Source organism: Stegodyphus dumicola, chromosome 1 (genome assembly GCF_044657685.1).
Source record: "Stegodyphus dumicola isolate Sdum_Otavi_A_Nest chromosome 1, ASM4465768v1".
Lineage (NCBI taxonomy): Eukaryota > Metazoa > Arthropoda > Arachnida > Araneae > Eresidae > Stegodyphus > Stegodyphus dumicola.
Genome location: NC_140768.1, coordinates 146747169 through 146768231, shown reverse-complemented (window position 1 = coordinate 146768231; position 21063 = coordinate 146747169). Strand labels below are relative to the sequence as shown.

The window sequence follows — 21063 nt, the reverse complement described above, 5'->3', positions numbered from 1 at the left end:
CTACAACACTAAATGCATACAAGACACCTCCATATCATAACAAAATACAAAAAATCTGTAGCATTTAGACAAAAAGAAAAAATATGAAAAAGAAGTCTATAGAAATAATGTAGAACAAATTCAATAAAAATTATCAGTATAACGTAGCATAAGCATCAATCAATAAACATGCAAAAGTCATGCACTATTAAAAAAATTCAAAACTACAGACAGATATTTCAAATACACAAATAAAAGCTGAAATACACTTATTTTTGTAAGCTATTTCAGGAAACTATTTTTGGCAATACAATTATAATGCACATAAAACATAAGCTGAATAAATTTGAAACAAACAAACAAAAAAAAAAAAAAAAAATTAAAACATCATAATTTCATTTTTGCAGGCTTTTTTTTAGCAATGGATTTCCACTACTTATAAAACTTAAGCTGCATTTTAAAACACTTGTAATAAAATTGAAGCAGCCTAATTTTATTTTTGCAAGCTAATTTACAAAGACATTTTAGGCAACAGAAATTTCAATATATTAAAGCTCATATGTAAGTTTGCTTATAGAATTGAAAAACAATCACAAAAGATTACACATGAATAATTGGAATTTTTTTAAAAGTTTTATTCAAAATGATTTATACACATATACATGCTAGAAAAACAGAGTATATTGTGCATAAGAAATGTGAAATTTTGTATATACTATTAAACATAGGAAAAAAAAAAAAAAAAAAAAAAAAAAAAAAAAAGTAGTTGCAAATATAATTGCGAAACATAGTTGCTTCCAAGCTAACAAATATTCATATCTTAATTGCAACAATGTGTTTTAAAACTATACACAGAATGAAACCTCCAAAAAACTAGGCATTCAATCTATAACTATTTTTGATACTATTTAAACTATTTTTGATGTTTAATGCCGAAAGATTTAAAGAAAGAAGAAAAGTAGGACAAGTAATAATATCTTCCAATTTATGATGAAAATGACTGAAAGATAGAATATAAAATTTACCTTTTATTTTAAATGTAGCTTTACATTAAAATACAGAAGACTTATTTTGATCAAAATATGGAGCAATAATACTCGCACCCCCCAAATGACATTTTACCAATAAATGTGATTTGTAAAAAAAATTACAAAAGACTACACTTTATTAAATCTACATGTTGTCCAATACCATATTCATTACCATCATTATAAAAGGCCTTTATAATACCAACACAATAATAACCATAAATAACATCACAAAAGGCAAAAATACAGTAATACTCAAAAATAATTTATAATAATAATGAATAAAAATAATACTGCCATAATCACGGTAATCACAAATAATAAAACCCTCATTACAAAATAGCAAAATACAAAATATTGAGGAATGGCACATTCAGCACTCGGAAACCTGTTTTGCAAAATTTATGCGAAAACAAATGCAATGATCCTTTAAAAAATATTTTGGAAAAATATGTAAAACATTTTAAATTTCTTACAGAGAAAAGTATCCTTTTTTTTTTTTTGTGTGTGTGTTTAAATAGGTCAATTACTTTGTTCCTGCACATAAAATTTGAAAATAACAGTAACGTAAGAATAAGCCCAAGGAAGGAACATAAAGCATTTTTTGTGATATTTTGCAAGCTATCAACAGAAAAGGACTCATTTTGGTTACATACCAAATTATTTGGTAATTTGAAGGGAAAATTACATCCTCTTGAAAATAATTCAAAAAGGTTAGATTTCATTTTTAAAGCAATTAATCAGCTGCCACATTCTAATTTTGCTCTTAACATATTTAGTGATACTAGTACTATATTATATATTCCATCTTTTTTACAGAATCCTTAGTTTGAATATGACTTTTTTAAAAACATTTGATCCATTTCAAAGTAGTTTTGTGCATAAAAAAAAGTACACTATAAAGTAACATGTCTTAAACATAATGTTTAAAAATTTAATTTCACTTTCTTCAAAAGTATTATGCAGTTTTCAGTATTAAAAAATGTAAAACAGATATATGATTTTTTTGTATGAACATAAATTCATATAAAAATTTTAATTATATGCAAATAAAGGCACTTCTAACATTACTTATTTATTTGATAGCTTCCATGCTCTGATTTTATACTTAAATAATAATTTTTTTATTTTAACTAAAAATTTAATAACAATAAAACTGTACTGCATATATCATCTATTTTACAGTAGGCTGTAAATACATTACATGTATAAAATATAATGTTTGAATTTTCATTTGTTCTACTTCAAAAGCATTAAGTAGCTTTATGTATTAAAAAATATATAACAGATGTAATAAATTGTAGAATGTAAATTCACATAAAATAATTTTACTTTAAATATGGATAAAGTACTACTGATTATTTTTAACACCAGAATGAATTATGAATCTCGATCCTCATTTTTGCAATACCTCATTTTTGTGTATTTTTATGAAAAGTTTTTTTTTTAAGAAATAATACAGGGAATATAAAAAAAGTATAGCAATGCTTAACACTCTACTGGATATTCTAGAAATACTGTGATACGTGATGTTTAATATATCAAGTTAAAAAGATAAAAGAAAGTTGTGTAGGTCATCATATATTATGAAAACTAAACACTGATGCATTTAACTAACCACCCCTCCCCCCAACAAAAAAATTAAAATTGGAAAATTTTTTTAAATGTATATGGCAACACTTCACTTTAAACGAAAAAGAAAAGGGGCTATCAATCAATAAAATAATGGGATGCCACGATGTCTGCTGACCTATACATGAACACTGCTATCATTTCCATTGTACAAAAAATTCAATAATAATAAACTAATCAACACAGAATGAACCCAAGAATAGACCGATAAACAACAAGCTCCGCGAGAGTATAAAAAAGATTAAAAAGGTTTCTGGTGAAACCTTAAGATCTGAAATTTATAGCAGACAGTATATGGTACCCTGACAAAATAGTTTAAAGCAAAGACTTTTGAATTGAGTCCTATGAATTTGATCCATTTCAAATACTACAGTAGTACCTGAATATATGCAGGTGATATTAAACAGTACCACAGCATATGTATAAATTAGTAATTACATCTTGCAGGAAAATACATATCCATTTTTCGTCAATGTTGCAAATGTCAATAGACTAACTATGCATAAAAAAAAAGATTATGAAATAAAGCTGGCTTATTTTATCTTATATTCATGAAATAGATTAAGCAATCTCTTCAAAAAATGTAACACTAAACAAATAAGGTACATTAAATTCTATAATTCATTACCACATATTTCAGAATAAAAGTTGATTTGAGTATAAATTGAAAGACAAGACTGTACTTCAAAAACTCAACCAAAACTACAGAAATAAGCAAAATTTTAAATAGCTTTATAAATCCAACTATATATTGTCAAAATTTTGAATAACTGGCAATCTACTTCATCTGATGGATTCCATTTCAAAAACAGACCAGAAACAATCATCCAATCACTCAAGAAATGTTGCATTAGCAATGCTGCAGGTGGAACTAAAGATGCTATTATCCTACAAAGCAGATTATGATTATGTTAATTGCGAAATACAAAACAAGCATTCATCCAAACTTGATTATATCAGAGACGTAACAGAAAATTTTGAAATGGATATAGATGATGAGGTTCGATTGACATATATTGTACTTTCTGATTATCCACACTTGTCCCGCTCCAAAAAAAAAGGGGGGGGGGGAACCCACAACTGACGAAGTAATGCATCATGTAGCCTAAATGTACTTGTGAGGCAACTCATGTATTCGTATAGCATCATCTCCACCCCCAGATGGCTTACTACTTTTTCACACATTTTTGCCAAGGTGACTGCAGATTGTGATCCCTTCTGTAAGAATTTTAGCATTCTGGCATGGCAGAGGATTGCAAATTGCAATTTTGTAATCTTTGGATAAATCTGACTTAGCTTTCTGCATGTATTAAAGCATAATAAGGCTCATTTAAATGCATCATGAGCCTTTTTTTCCCCTTCTCATTTTAAGATTTTTATGCAGAGGTACATTTACGATTTTGTGCGATTCTCTGATTTTTTTTTTTTTTTAATGAAAATAGATTATGTAAACAGGAAGAAAGCAGAGGGAGGGGGGAACAAGAAGCGTGCCTGTCTTCTATGGTAAAAGAAGGATGTAAAAAGTAGGTAGCATTGGATGCATCATTGAAATAAAGATACTTAAACAGGCATTTCTCTCCATAGTTGTCACTAAGCTTACAACTTGTCAGTGGAGATGCAGATAGTGCCTGAGGATTAACTAAAAATATTTTTCAATTGCAGTTATTAGCATTTAAATGACTCATTTTCAGAGTATTTCAGACTCATTTTGAATTCTACGTTAGCTGACCTCCCAATTCCATAGCAAAAAAATGTATAAAAATTTCTTGGCTTAGAATCAAAATATAAAGTAATTAAGCTTTGTCTCTTATATTTATAATTAATAACCGAATTAATGGAGGTTCCATTGCCTAAAAAATTGTAAGTAACACCATCCTGGTGGAACATGAAAGCAATATTTTGACTAGAAATTGTAACTCTTAACTATCTGATTATTCATAAAAACTATACATCAGTAATACTCTATAAAGTAATACTCTTTTAAAGATTGGAAACCAAATGCAGAGGATATACTCTGATACAGAGCACAAAAATGCAGTCATTCTTTTTGAAAAATGATACATTACAGTCACCTCTGTCTCGTTGCATGCACAATTACTGTAGCGGGATCTGCGTTCGCTATCTCACTCTCTCGAACAGCTTCTGCTAAGCTTTTGCTCACAGATCTTCGTATCCTGAAAGGTATATTAAACATATATTTCATCTTACAATATTTCTTAGTTCTAATAACTAGTGTTTAGTACCCTATACCTCCACAACAGAAAATAATAGTGAGCAGAATTGAGAAAGGATACATGATCATTGTTAAAGAAAATAAATTAGGAAGTAGTCAACATGACTTGAGAAGGTTTAAGGAGAAGAAAGTAAATTTTTAAGAAAATTTTAAGTTTGGAAAAATAGCAAGATTCGATCCCAGGACCTTTCAGTCTCGAGATAAGCATGTTAACCACTGAGCTAGGTAGAAGTGTACACATATATTTTTGGTATTTAAAATTTTTTTAACAAATACAACATGAAAGATAAATACAAATAGGATAGAGTTTATGATTACTAAGCTCCTTGTTTGCAAAAATGTTAAATCTTAATTAGTAAACGAGACTGCAAGGAAATATCCTAGGTAGAATTTAATCTGCAAGAATTGACATGATAAAAATGTTGAATGTACTGATAACTACACCTTATTGATCTGTCTTGAACAATGGTGAGGTAGTTGAGGAATTGAAGATTTGTAGTTATTATAACATTTCTTTAAGGAATGACAACTCAAACAGCCACATGCATCATAGGAATTACATAGGAATGACAACTTAAGTAGCAGCATGAATCAATAATGATATCATAGCTAAAAATGAAGTTGTGATTGTGAGGCATCACTTTTTAGGTGGCAGGATGATTCAATACTCTCATTCAATAATGGAGAATAGACTTTTGGCAGAGTGGGGAATTCAAAAGTCATATGAAGAACCATGGTCCAAGAAAAGAATGTTGAGGCCAGTGTCGCCAGAAAATTTTCAACTAAAGTAGCAAAAGAAGACTAAAAAAGTCGCAAAAATTCACAAATGATTGTCAGAGATCACGTAATTTTTGTGACGTCATAGTTGCACAGGCTCACGTGACCTCCGACATCATCACAAATTTACTGTCTATTGGTTCTGTAAGTTCTGTATTCGATTCTTAGTCTTTTTAATTACATATCTTAGCTTTAACAAAAAATTTTAAAACTATATTGCTCATTTTCAATTGTTTAAATATCCATTTCTTTTTGAATTAATTCTCATTTAATTTAGATTTCAATTTTAAAATTATTTTGCAGATATCCATTCTTATGAGATTCCTCACGTTTAGACTGTTGGCTCTTTTGTATTAAATTTTTTGAGTTGGCAGTTAATTTTTTTAATTCATTGTTTTTTCACTTAATTGTGAACATTTTAATTGAGGAATGCTTTTCAGTGAGTTTTCTGTTCTGTGTGATGGATCTGTTTCAGATTCTGATTACTTAAGAAAGCCTTGTTCTTTCACTGCTAAATTTATTTTTGTTGTTATTTAGAAAAATGTTGTTGCTTTGATTTCAAGTCATTTCCATTGCTTCGTTCTTAGCAATATTATAATTAGGAGTTTGAATTTAATTTCTTTCTCTGTTTGAATACCCAATATATGTTGCGTAAGCTGCAAGTTCTTTGGTTCGATTCATTATCACTATAGAACTGAGGGGGGTTACTGACTTAAAAACAAAGAGTGGACGAGGGATGGTGGTGCAAGGTCCCGAAGCATTTTTTTTTCACCTTTCTTTCTACTTTTTTCCCCGTCCCTTACCCCATTCTCGTTATACTGGCATTAGGCTATGCAGCCTTGAAAAGGAAAGCCTACATATAAATAACATTGCCAGATATCAACTTCTATTTAAGCCTAAATAAACTATTTTTTAATATAAATTATATTTAATTGATAAATTATTTTAACATAAAAGCATTTTACGATATATTAAAAAAATCTTTGAAGTCGCAAAAATAGCATAAGAAACTGATGGACATTGCAAAAATTTCGCAAAAACTAAAATTTTAGTAGCACAAGTTTGTCAAATGCCACAAATTTGCGCAAAATCGCACGATCTGGCAACACTGATTGAGGCACACATGGGAATACTGATGGGGATTAGAAATGACAATATTATCTCTTACAGAGAAGATCTATTGCTGAGATATGAGTTAAATATGAATGAATTGGGCCGAAAAATCAAGTCGCATGAGCTTGATTATAATTCTCATATGTCAAGTTCAATCAAATACTTAGCTATATCAAGAAAAAGCTATGCCAGTAAGCATATTATTGCAAAAGTATTCAGTGCAGTTTAAATGCCTGCGCTTCCCAAAATTATTTCTCAAATAGGCAATACTTTTAATACATTTTCAAGAAAGTACAGAAAAAAATTATTAAACAATTTTAACATGTATAATAGCTTAAGTAATAATCTAAAATAGTACCAAATATTATGACATTAGGATGCAAACTTTTTTTTCCCCCTCCGATTTTTTTCCTAAAGTTAGGCTTAGCGGATACAAAACACCCTTCATGTGGAATGATTCCTTTTGACTTCCACCCCATTCAGAGGGAATGTCTCAAACAAAGGCACGCCGTCTCAAAAAGGTTAAGTAATGTGGAGCTAGTTATAAAAGTATACTTAATATTTCTTATTTACTGCTATGCAGGTTATTTTATCTCCCATTTCTTATAGTTACTGTACTATAAAAATTCTGAAGCCTCAGAAGGAATTAATTTTGAATTACCATGTACTTCAGAGGAAACGGATATGAGTACAAACATATATTGATAAATTAGATGATCAAGTGGCTAAGAGACTTTTTTATACTTCCTCCCCTTATGCAGAAGAAAAAAAAAAAAAAAAAAAAAAAAGAGAGAGAGAATATTCCAATAATGTAATTATTTTTTAAATCCCAATTAGATTACTTTTAATTGTCAAATTCTTCTTTATTTTTTCCATATACATATATATTTAGTTTCCGAGAAAAATGAAGTCTAAGTTGAAGACTATCTTAGGAAAGAAAAACCCTATTTGTACGAATTCAAACAGAATTATGATTCTCAAAATGATAAGTGACATACTTTATTATGGAGGAAGTATACTACATAAAACAATAAACTGTTTCATATCTTATACAATTCAGAAACGATTTTCTGAAAGGAGGAAAAGAAATAAAAGTTGTGGAAATATTTTCATTTTACTACTAATTCATTTATATGGATTTATCTGTATCATACTCTTGACTTATGTGCTTTCTAATTACAAACAATGAATGATGCTTCAACATAAAAATAACATTTTCAATAAAAATGCATGCATTGTGCGGAACAATTTAAAAAAAAATTACAGAAAATTTATAATTCAGTGGAAAGCTTATTTTATCTATTCTGTTACACATCTTCAAAAACAAATACATATGTGACTATTATCAAACAAAATTTTCTCAATTTTCCCCTACAACAGGTTAACAATTTAAATCACTTAAAATTTCTTTTAATTATAATATCCTTACCAATTATCCTTAAGCTACATAAGAAGTGAAAGGACAAAGTAAATAACTTACACTTTAAAAGTGAAATCACCAATGAGGGCAATCATTGGAATAATGATTAATCCCATCCAAAACACACCAGTAGACAGAACCATGATATCCTGTAACAATACAAATTTATTATCAAATAATACTCTCAATTTACGAAATGCAAAAAAACATGCACTCTAGCTTACAATAGCATCCCAATACAGAAAATCTCAGCTGTCAGCATGAGGAAAAAAATAAATGGCTAATTGTTTTCTGTTACAATTTCAAGTACTTAGATGAGGGGTGTTCAAATGAAAAGGTACAAAATGTCATAACAAGTAAATTATTAAAAACCTGAATATCCTGCTTCGGGATAACATAGTGAGACATTTAAAGATGTGAATACAATGTTCGGCATGGTTGTGCGCATACTTGGGTGCCCACACATAAAGCAGGAGAGAAGCAGGCAGTTGTGTGTTCCGTTCAATTGACGCAGCAGTGTATGTTAAGACATATTGGTGTTCAAATTGCAAAATTTGAGGACTGAGGAGCGGCAAGTTGCTATCAGATTTCTGACCGTCGAAGGGTTATACTGGCTGATATTCATCATCGATTGGTGGCCATATTCGGGGAAGACTGCATGTCCAACAAATCAGTGAGAAAGTGGAGTGCCCATTTTCATGAGGGCCAGGTGTGCTTGAGTGATGACTCGAGCCCAGGCCTGGCATACACGGCAATCAAGACCAAATGCATTGATAAAGTGAACAACCTGGTGAGAAGTTATTGGTGTATCACAATGTGAATGTTGGCAGTGATAGTGGGGGGGGCAGCGTTTGCATGACATGTTGGGTTGCTGGAAGGTGTGTGTGCAGCAGGTTCTGGAGAAGCAAAGCAAACTGCAAAAGAAATTGTGTATGGGGCTAGCACTGCAACACCTGTTCCAGTATCATGAAGATCTCGCTTCCCTGAAGCAGATCATCATTGGTGTCATCACTTCGAGACAGCAATAAAGCAGGACACCATGCAGTGGAAACATGCGTCTTTACCTCCCCCTAAAAAATTCAGAGCTCTGCTCTCAGCAGGCAAGGTGATGCTCACCGTCTTTTTTGATGTCCGAGGTCACTCACTGAATTACTCAAGCACAGAAAAACTATTAACAGTGATGTATACTGTAAGACACTCCGTAGCCTACATATATCAACACCAAACAAGCTCGGCTGCTCTCAGAGGGAGTGAATGTGCTCCACAATGATGCACGTCCACACACCTTTTAGGTCACATAAAGTGTAATGACCGAGTTCAAGTGGGAGTAGACTGAGCAACTGCTCTACAGCTCGGACATGTCATCCTGCGACTTCCATGAGTTTGGTCCACTAAAAAAATCACAAAGGGAAGAGCTTCAAGCAGATGATTAACTGAAGGATACTGGAGAACTGGCTCCTGTCACAGCCACAAGAATTTGGGGAACAGGGAGTTCTTTCCCTTGCGACACATTGGGATAGTTGTGCTCAGATCTCTTGTGATTTCTTATGAATTAAAGACTCCAATTATACTCACAGTGCCATTTTGTACCTTTTCATTTGAACACTCCTCATATTATTCATAAATTATGATTTGAGCTAGTAACTAATATATATTTATAACATGGATTTTGAATTCTACCTTAAAATATTTTCCATATGAACTACCAAAAATGATGCTGAGAGTTATTAATAGTTTAATTCCTAGCTGTACTTCCTTTGTCCACAATCATCTGCATCCAAAATAAAATCTAATGAAAATGATGAAATCTTGCAGTAATTCGCATTGTAGTTCTCTCTGTACTTTTTAATTTCCTTTAAATGCTTCCCCCCCCCACAAAAAAATAATGTTTACTATTAACTGCATCTAAAATGAAATATAATGGCAATGTTAAAAGTTTGTAGAAACATACAGACCACAATTCTCTCTCCATTAATAATAATTAATTTATTGTTTCCTCCCATACAATGATGTACTTTTAAATATTTTGCTCATTTATACAATTTTATATTCAATAAAGTAATGTAAAAATAAAAAAGCTGAGATACTCCAATTAAAATTCCTTTAATTTTATTTAATAACAAAGATTTAGATTTATCTGTTAGCAACGGTAAATATTAATTTGAAATACTTGACGGCAAAAATCTTCTCCGAGATGTTAAATTCTAATACAAAGTTTTCATAACACATTTTTTTAATACATAATTAAATTATTTACTTAAGTAATTCACTTATTGAGAATGACATGACTGTTTTCATTATGAAAAATACACATGCTAATTAAATATTAATACAATCCTAAAGTTGCAGAATAACATTTAAAAGGATATCATTTGCTTTAAAAATAACAATCCCATTTTAACCACCCATCTAAATTTTTTCTGTTGCAATTATTATTCAGGATATTTATTATCACCATTATAATACCTATAGATCTAAAATATTAGTTACTCACCATTCCTACCATATCAGCTGCAATAGGTAGCATGGGCCAACAATTGCTGTAGCCCCAAAGAAATATAAACCAACTTGCTATACTGCCCCAAATAGCTAAATGTGTTAACTAAAAATGGAAGAATTGTTAAATACATTCAAATATATACAGCCAATTTTCACTAAATATATAAAATCATATCAATAATGCAACATAAAACAATTCACAAAACAAACTGAAGCACTAATAAAATGAAAAAATAAATATTACAAATTAATATACATAATTACATAGAACTGTACATTATTTTAAACATTATCAGCATTGATTGTTAATTTTCTGATGATGCAATCCACCTCAGAAGAAAAGATGTGAATATAACCTAGTTGGATATTAAAAAACACAATATAATAAATAATGCAGTCCATCAATTGAAAAAAAAAATCCTGACCTTTACTGAAGATGTTAATAGTTGTTTTATTTCAATACATATGGTACGGAAAGTTCAGAATATAAAAATTTTATAATAAAATCTACAAATTAGTTTTTTTTAGAATACTTCCTTTGATATATCAAACATAACTTATTTACCAAATAAACTATCATTCCAGATTGCCATGCTTAAAAAATTTAACATAAGTTTTATATGCAGAGTTCTTTAAGATATTCAATTTAATTTATCGTTTCAGTTTTGATATGGTTACTAAGTTGTGACTTTTTATTGCTTGCCAATATGATATTTACAAGTGCATAAATTGCCATTTATCATTGCATACCATGTCATTAACCAATTACTCTAAAATTCTTATAAATTGCTATTACACTATATTTTACTTTCTATTCAATAAACAGTATGTTTGAAAGTACACTTACCCAAGTCCAAGCATTCATTTCTAATCCTGCTTTCAGGCAGACAGTCACTACTACAAACTATAACAGAAAAATTCAGCCTTTTAAAAATCAGTATAAAAAGAAGAGAAAAGCATTGCTACAAATCTTTCTTGATACATAATTTTCATTATTTGCACAATCCAAATAATGAAATGGGATTACTTGGTGGGACAGAAGTTGAAAAATTACACTCAAATATTAAGCAAATGCAGCTGATACTGAAATATTAAGCACTGCTAGTGTAGCAATGGTAAAAACAGTAGACTTATTTTCACCGATCAAGAAGAAATATGGGGGTGAGTGAGTGATTATGGCGCAAAAACCAGAGATGGTTATGATGCGCCAAACACAAGATGGGATGATTACAATTGATGACATTAAAATTCAATCAATAAAAACAAGTAGATAAATGTACCAAATCCAGAGGATGAAGTCATATAAACACAAGTTAAAAAGCACATATTAAAATTCAAGACACAGTCTTCAAAACAAATTACATTTGGTAATAAAAGCCAATCTCTTTTAAATAATAAAATAAATTACAATTCACCTCTCTTCCGATTAAACGGTCGAGAGGTAAGTCACAGCTATTAAAATATTTCTGGCGAAGACTATTAAAACATGGACACTCAATTAAAATATGACGAACAGATAAACAAACATTACAATTAAAACAAACAGGCTCATTTTCAGCTTTGAGAAGATAGTTATGTGTGACTCGAGTGTGACCAATTCTGAGGCGAGTCAAAAGAACGTCCTCCTTACGATTTCCAACAATATCCCAATGCTCAATTCTAGGCTTGACGTTTCTCAACTTGTTGTGATGCTGAACATCCCAAAATTGCTGCCATTTTTTTCGGACCTTTCCCTTGATGACATTGCAGATATCTCTAAAAGGGATAAGGCGACTGGACAGTTCAACAGCAGATTTGGCTGCGATATCTGCAAGCTCATTTCCTTTTATTCCAACATGTCCAGGAACCCAGCAGTACAGGACTTCATAACCTCGAATCGTTAAATTTATATGAATTTTGAGAACATCCACTACCACAGGATTCTGAGTGTTGGGAAAAGCTTCCAAGGATTTAAGAGCACTATACGAGTCTGTGTAAACTATGAACTTTTTGTGGCAGAGCTTTGAGATATACAAAAGACCATAATATATAGCAGTCAGTTCAGATGTTAGGACTGAGAAAGCATGGTGCAGGCATCTGCCCTCTATGTAATTTTCAAATACAAAAGCCATCCCAACATGATCATTTGTCTTTGATCCATCTGTGTATATCGGATAATAACTGCTATATTTGTGCCTGTGCTCAGCAAAGAGTTGTCTATAAACGATCTCGTTAGTGCTTGCCTTCACGTGATGTTTGAAAACATCAAGAAGCTGAATCCGTGAATTTTCCCAAGGTGGGATTTCAAAGTTCTGTACTGCTTGGGGGCGCATATCAGAGAGGGAAAGTTCCTCAATGATAGGGCGAAGTCTTAAAGGAAAGGTAGGAACGCAGGATGGACGTGTTTCAAATAAAGTGTTACACTCATTATCAAGTAAGCACAGCTTATTGGGATGTTCAGGTTGGGATAAGATATTAAAATATTGTAAAAGGGACAATTGCTCACGCCTCAGATAAAGTGATGGTTCGTTACAGTCAACATATAGGCTCTGCACAGGAGAAGTCCTGAATGCTCCTGAACAAATCCGCAGACCTTGATGGTGAACAGGATCCAGTTTTAACAAAACAGATGACCGAGCGGATCCATACACAACTGAGCCATAGTCCAGTTTAGAGCGGACGAGCGCTCTGTAAATGCGAAGCATGGAGCAACGCTCTGCACCCCAGGAGGTGTTCGCCAACACTTTTAAAATATTTAGTGTTTTTAGACACTTCTTTCTCAGGTTTAAAACATGAGAAAGGAAAGTCAATTTTCGGTCGAACGTCACTCCTAAAAATTTTACTTCAGGCGCAACTGGAATAATTGTACCATTCAAATATAACTCAGGTTCAGGATGGAGACCTCGCTTCCTACAAAAGTGCACGCACACAGTTTTCTGTTTCGAAAATGTAAATCCCTGTTTGTCTGACCATTCTTGGATCTTATTCAGAGCCATTTGCAGTTGCCTCTCTACATATCTCATGTCTGCTCCTCGACAGCTAATCTGCAGATCATCAACATATAGAGATCCCAAGATGGTGGGAGGAAGTTCTTTTAGTACAGAATTTATTTTTAAACTAAACAGGGTTACACTGAGCACACAGCCTTGAGGCACACCCTCTTCCTGTTTAAAAACATCCGAAAAAACAGAGCCAATTCTTACTTGAAAAGTTCTAGTGTTCAAGAAATTTTGAATGAAAATTGGTAGGTTGCCGCGCAAGCCACTCTCGTGAAGATCCCGGAGTATACCGTATCTCCATGCCTTATCATAAGCTTTTTCAATGTCGAAGAATATCGAGACAAGGTGGCTTCTTCTTACAAATGCTTTTCGAATAGATGTCTCTAAGAGGAGCATGTTATCTACAGTTGTTCTTCCCTTTCGAAAACCACTCTGATAAGGCGATATAATATCATTCTTTTCCAAGAAGTAGACTAGGCGGCTGTTTACCATCTTTTCAAACAGTTTGCAGAGGCAACTCGTAAGGGCAATTGGCCGATAGTTGGAGGGATTCCTTGGATCTTTCCCTGGCTTAGGAATAGGAATGACAATAGCTCTCCTCCATGCACTGGGAAAGGCATGCTCCTTCCACACCCTATTGTAAAGAGTGAGAAGGGCATTCAGTGACTTACAGGACAGATGCTTTAGCATTTCATAATTCACTCCATCAAGACCCGGAGAAGACCTATGTGTCTGCAATAAAGCACTCCTTAATTCAAGCATAGTAAAGTCTCTATTGTAAGGCTCAGATTTGGAAGAGTTGAATGCGATGGGATTTATTTCAGAGTGCTGCTTCATAGAAAGAAATGCAGGTGTATAGTTTCTGCTGGAAGAAACGGAAGCAAATGTCTCACCGATAGTATTCGCAATTTCTTCTATGGAGCTAATCACTCGGCCATCTTTTTCCAAAAAGGAAAGTGAGTGGTCTTTATATATGCCGCATGCATTTCGAACTCTTTCCCAAACCCGCTTGCTAGGCGTGGAGGATGTTATTGACGACACATATGAAATCCAGGAATCCCTCTGGCTCTGCCTTCTTATTTTTCGTGCATTTGCTTTGGCTCTTTTAAAGGCTATGAGGTTTCGCAGAGTAGGATATCTACGAAAAATACCCCATGCTTTTTTCTGTTTTTTCAGTGCTTCATGACAGTCGCGATTCCACCATGGTTTTGAATATTTTAGTAGTTTTCCTGATGTTCTAGGAATGGAGAGCATAGCTGCCTGAATAATAGTATTAGTAACAGCTTCAACAGCGTCATCGATATGCGCATCTTCTACCATTTCATCTGTGAGCTCTGCAATGGAAGAGAAGAGTTCCCAGTCTGCCCTGTCCAGTATGAATCGAGGGGATCTCGACATGGGGTTTGCTCCTCTTCGTGCAAGAGACACAAGAATGGGATAATGATCACTGTTGTAAAGATCTTTACCCACATTAAAAGTGCAAAAAGGCAACAGAGATGGTGAACAGATGGCAAGGTCGAGAGCATGGAACGTTTTTGAAGGCTCATGGAAGTAAGTATCTTGCCCATTATTGAGGAGACAAAGGCTATGATCTTCGATCATCTGCTCAATTTGTCTTCCTCGGCAATTAGTATCCTTACTACCCCAGAGCGGACTATGGCCGTTAAAATCTCCTATTATGATGAAAGGCTCAGGCAGCTGCTCTAAAAGACCATTTAAATCTTGCTGATCAATATGCTCATTTGGAGGCAAATACAGAGAAACGACTGTAGCAACAAAATCAAAATTTGTTTGAGTAGCGACAACTTGGAGGGATGTCGTCAAAGAAAGTACATTTGAGGGATAATCCAGTGAGGTGAGGAGACCTACACCTCCACTGGCACGCTCACCTGCAATGTTGTCTTTCCTGACGAAAGAAAACCTCCGAAGTTTTGCTTGTTGTTCCGGTTTTAGATTTGTTTCCTGTATTGCGAAGCATAAAGGTTGATGAACATTGATTATAGCTTTGATGTCGAGCAGATTTCGGTGGAAACCACGACAGTTCCATGATACGAGGGTGGCCATTATGAATAGTTTTTGTTCTTTCTGTGCTCTTGTTTGGTTTTTCGTGGAAGTAGATGCTTGGGAACTTCCAGACCCTCTTCTACTTCCATACCGTCTGAATCCGCAGATTCAGAAACCATTCCATCAAGAGAGCTATTGCTGGAACTTCTATTTTTATTTGTTTCTTTTCGTGTGGTAGTTTTGGGTTTGCTTTGAATTACTATTTCTTTATTTTGTACTGTATGGGTTGGGTTTTCTTTCTTCTTGTTGTTTGTAGTCTGTTGAGTTTTGTTTGGTGGCGTCTGCATACTAACTGATGTTTGGGTAGCAACTGAGCGAGATTTTTTAAGAGCATTGGCGTAAGATGTATTTGGTCGTAGCTGTGTGCTTTGGACTAATCTTCTGGCTTCGGCATATGAGATGTTCCTCGTAACCTTTGCAGTCTGCACTTCTTTTTCCAATTTCCATTTTGGACAGAGGCGTGAAAATGCTGGGTGCTCACCTTTGCAATTTATACAAAGAGGCGCAGCGGTACAATTTTCAGAATCGTGGCCAATCTGTGAGCATCGGGCGCATGTGAGGCTGCCACGACAAGACGTCTTAGAATGGCCGAAACGCTGGCATTGGAAGCATCGCATAGGGTTGGGAATATAAGGTCTTACGGGACAATTTAAATATCCGGCCTTAATATTCTTAGGCAGATCAGGCGTGTTGAAGGTAAGGATCACGTGTTTCGTATCGATCAACTTACCTTCCTTACGCATCTTGATCCGCCTAGCACCGCAGACATTTTGGTCGGATAGCTCGGAAGCGATCTCTTCTTCAGGAACATACAGAAGGTCGAATTCCGATATAACGCCACGACAATAATTCAGTGTCTTATGTGCTGTTACATTGACATTCGCTTGCCCAAGTTTAGTTATTTGAAGTAAAGAAGCAGACTGGGTGGCTGAGATTGTATCAATAAGGAAGTCTCCGGAGCGGAGACGCTTTATATTTCTCGGCTCACCAATACAAGACTGGATGTATTTGTTAATCATGAAAGGAGACATCTTATGCATTTCGCCAGAAGGACTAGAGATGACTAGGAAACGGGGACTATTGTTATGATTTTTTTTATTTGCATCTGTCCGTAATTTTTTTGCAGAATTTTCAGAACTAGATTGAGTGACTGGTTTAGTAGTAGACTTTTCAGAACTAGGTTGAATGATTGGTTTATTAGTAGGTGGTTCAGAGCTAGGTTGAGTGACTGGTTTAGTAGTGGACGTTTCAGAACTAGGTTGAGACACTGGAGTGACTTCGAAGTCTTTGATCAGAAAAATTTGAGAATTAGCCATATTGAAATAAGAAAAGATTCGGGTCCGACGGCCCCGCCCACCACGGAGCCCAACAAGGGAACACAGATTCCTGTGTTAGGGCTAGCCGGACCTATACGCAAACTGAAGCCCCACAGTCGGCTTTCCCGAAAGCAGGTACTCCCGAGAGCTTGACCCCAAGCCACTGACACAAGGACTAGTGACCAGCCGATTGACACCCGTGAGGACGACTAAGGTGCCTCCCGTTTAGCTGAAGCAGAGGCCAAAGCAGTGTGTTGGGGACAGTACCTCGCCCCTCAACTACCAGGACCCTCCTTTCCAGCGACACGGGTCTCCACGCACGGCAAACACGTGGGCAGTTTTCTCGCCACTCGAGAACTAGAGACAAGGTCTGTTCCAGCCTCTCGTGACAAGCCCCAAACTCCGTAGAGAGAAACCACAAGGGAGAAGGGAAGGGAAAAAGATCCAGCCAAGAGGAGAGGAGACGGAAAAGAGGATAGATCACTGGGGCTCCAGGATCGTGACACCCGTCTCACCAAGAAGATGATCCCCTGAAGGGCTAGGGTACCTCGGGATTGCCACACCCGTACTCACAAAAGTGAGCCCCTGAGGGCGAAGAAATATGGGAATAACATGTTTGTAGACCCAGGTAGTGGAGCCTTTCGTCCCAAGCCTTAGGTAGTAAAGCCATGGGGGAAAAATGAAGATTTATGTAGTTTTTTTTTAGCATACATATATACTTTTTTTAAATTTTGACGAGACCAATTAGGAAAAACAGATACTGAGACTGAGAATCCCACCAGCTTAGGTAAGGAAGTAATCATGAAAACAAAGTTCCAACTTGAAACAACTTTTCAAATGTTAACTATATATATATATATATATATATATATATATATTAGCTATTTTACATTGGTTCCTGTGTTCTTGCTAATTTGACATAACACCTAGCTGAAATTATGTGGCTAGCAATAATTCAAATTCATTATGCTTATGCAGCTTAACCCTTAGTTACACAGTTGGTGCACAGAGTGCTACAGTTCTTGAAAACCTTTTTGCGAATTCTAAGAAAATCATGTGACTAACACCTGCTTCTAACTTTACCTTTGTCCATTTATTCATTTCAGAAAAGGAAGCCATAAAATGTTGAAGGTCACAGTTTCCGGTGTTTAATTTCAGGATTGTTTTCGACAAGTCCCTTGTGGCGCACAAAGTGCTACATTTGTGTAACAATGTATAAGTATTTGTTTTCACACTTCTTAGTTTGTTTTTTAATTTTTGCATTGATTAGAAAGTAATATTACTGTTCATAATACTTTAGAATTATTTAATTTGTCAATCTTTCAAATTATTTACTAATATACAAAAATATACTACTTTAGAATTATTTAATTTCTTAATCTTTCAAATTACTTACAAATATACAAAAAATAAGCTGGCTTTCTTATATTTATTTCAGGTTTTCAAGGAGAAAAAATATAGTTCACCCTGATGATTATGCGAGACTTCTTCAAGAGTTATCAGATGAAGAATTAAGCGAATATAATGTACATTGTAAAAATTTCACTTGTAAACAATCATATGAAACAAATAGATTATACGTGTATAAATTGTTATAACCAGAAAAATAATGGAGAATATGATATGTCCGAATAAAAAAATATCCGTAACGTATTTTTTTTTTTTTTTTTGTCAAATCTATTTTATTCCAGAATTTTCATTAAATTGCATATAAGATATTATTTTATACATTATGAAGATCAAATTGATACAATCAGATTTTTACTTCATTGCTTAGTATACATGTTAATTATTTAAATATTTTATTTACTACACAATATTACAAAAGATGCCTTTATGACTGAAATATTAACTGGTACATTTTATGCGCCAACTGTGTAACTATGTAATATTCCCCACCTGTGTAACAAAGGGTTAATAATAAATTTTAAATTAGAAACTAAAAACTTTGCAGATAAAACATGAAGACTCAGCTGCTTTTTTTTTTTTTTTTTTTTGGGGGGGGTCAACATTATTTTAAAATTTATTAAACATGCCAAATGAACTTACTGTATATACAATGTTCCCAAAGACAAGATATCCTCCATCCTTCCCACTAGACCACACTATATCTAAAAATAAGATGGAAAAAATTACATGCAGCATTTAGTTAAAAACAGAAGAATATATGAGAAAAGGAAAGTCTATACAAAATTGCTTTAGATATTTCCTGGAAATTATTTATTTAAGGGAAATTGTAAACAGTTAAATTTAAAATGACTTAGATCTGGTTTGTCTCTTTTATCTGATTATGGCAAAAATGAGGGCTATCTGTCTAAGGGGTGGGATGCCTTTGTGGAGGACTCTCTAAGTGAAACTGGCTGTCATCCATGTTATACATGGGGAAAACGATAAAAATGCCCATACAGCAAGCTCATTCTCTTAGAATCAAATCCAGGTCAAACAACAAGTGTTCAGCGACTTTACTGCTTGCCCACTGGTGGGTCTAAGATGACTTAAATCTTCCATGGTCATCTTAGGGCGGTGATGTTCAAAAATAATGTTTATTTCTTAGATATACTTATTTTCAGATGTAGTCATCTGGAAAAAATGGTTGCCACAAAAAGCTTCACTGCAGTCCCTTTGGGTACCTTATCATGAATGCTCATAAAGCTGTTGAAAGAATTCTGGTCAACCCATTCTCTCTTCTTGAAAATGATTTATTGCAACAGCGATTTAATAATCTGTCTTCACACTAGAATTCTAAGGGAGCAAAATAACTAATAAGATCAGGAAAACATGTCCGATTGCTGTTATACTGTATTTTGCCAAGCTAAACCATGTTATTTCATGGATGACATTTCAAATTCTAATGAGATTATGTGCAAAGCACACTGAAGAAAGGAGTTTTTCAAAAAGCAATCGCACAACTGCATCATAAAAGATTTGCTGCTCTTTAAGCTATTCGTGACGGTGTTTCAGCAAATTCCCATCTAAACAAGGTACATTACTGTTAACCCCCACCTTAAATGCACATTGTGTTATATTTTTTCAGAGATGAGCATATAAATGTTTCCAATACAACCAATGAAGGTGTTCCGTCTTTTTGGTAGATAGGTGGCGCTCTTGATGCGCGCCGATGAAAAATATATCACTTGATGCTTGAACATGAACAATGACGCATGTCATATTTATTTGATGCTTGATTATGTTTCATGGCCACTATAGGCGGAAGTAATATAAGTAATACAAGTTTATCGTTAATAAATGTTATTTCTATGTTCTAAGAAATCTTGAAGTTTTGCTTTGAAATTCTAATGCTCTCCCAACCTTGACTCCTGAAACGAAACGATCTTTGAATTTATGACTCATGAAGAGAGACACACATACATTTTTCTGGTGTCTGAAACCCGCGACAAGGGGAATTACCTTTTGAAAGGTAAGAAATTTGATTCATTTGTTCTTAGTATCGATCTTTGAAAACGAAGCATGATGGATGATTTAGCAAAAGAGAAAAAGAAACGTGCTATTGTACGTAGTAAAGTTACTACACTTCTAAATAAACTTGAGAAATTATTATCGGAAGAATTAAGTAAAGAACATCTAGAAGATTTAAATTCATCATATGAATTGTTAATTGAATACCATGAGAAACTTAAAACTCTTGACTCAAAGATCGATGCTCTCATAATTGATGAAAAAGAATATGATAACGAACTACTTGTATGTGAAGAGTATGATGAAAAAATTATAACGTTTAAAGCTAAGACTGTTAGTAAAGTAAAGAAAATTAACAGTAATGAAGTTGTTGAAAGAAGTATAATTGCAACTAGTAATGGTATTAGTAGTACTCTGAATGGTAATAATGTTGTTACAAGTAGTGCTTCAGTAAAGTTACCTAAATTAAGTATTGAAAAATTTGCTGGTGATCCCAGTAAATGGCTCAAATTCTTTAATTCGTATGATAATGCTATTCATTCTAATCCAAGTTTATCTAAAATAGATAAGTTTACATATTTGAAAAGTTTATTATCTGGTTCAGCAT

The 21063-nt window shown here is 33.7% G+C and overlaps 1 protein-coding gene across 1 annotated transcript in view; it reads right to left on the bottom strand.

Moving 5' to 3' along the window:
* Positions 1 to 21063, bottom strand: part of ATP8A (ATPase phospholipid transporting 8A1) — a 242488-nt gene that overhangs the window by 38070 nt on the left and 183355 nt on the right. Inside the window, exons 34-38 of the mRNA XM_085821693.1 lie at positions 19089 to 19150; positions 11529 to 11585; positions 10677 to 10784; positions 8243 to 8331; positions 4712 to 4813 (exon numbers count right to left, since the gene is read on the bottom strand). Of these exons, the coding sequence (XP_085677819.1) occupies positions 4712 to 4813; positions 8243 to 8331; positions 10677 to 10784; positions 11529 to 11585; positions 19089 to 19150 (418 nt within the window). The remainder of the gene's footprint in view (positions 1 to 4711; positions 4814 to 8242; positions 8332 to 10676; positions 10785 to 11528; positions 11586 to 19088; positions 19151 to 21063) is intronic.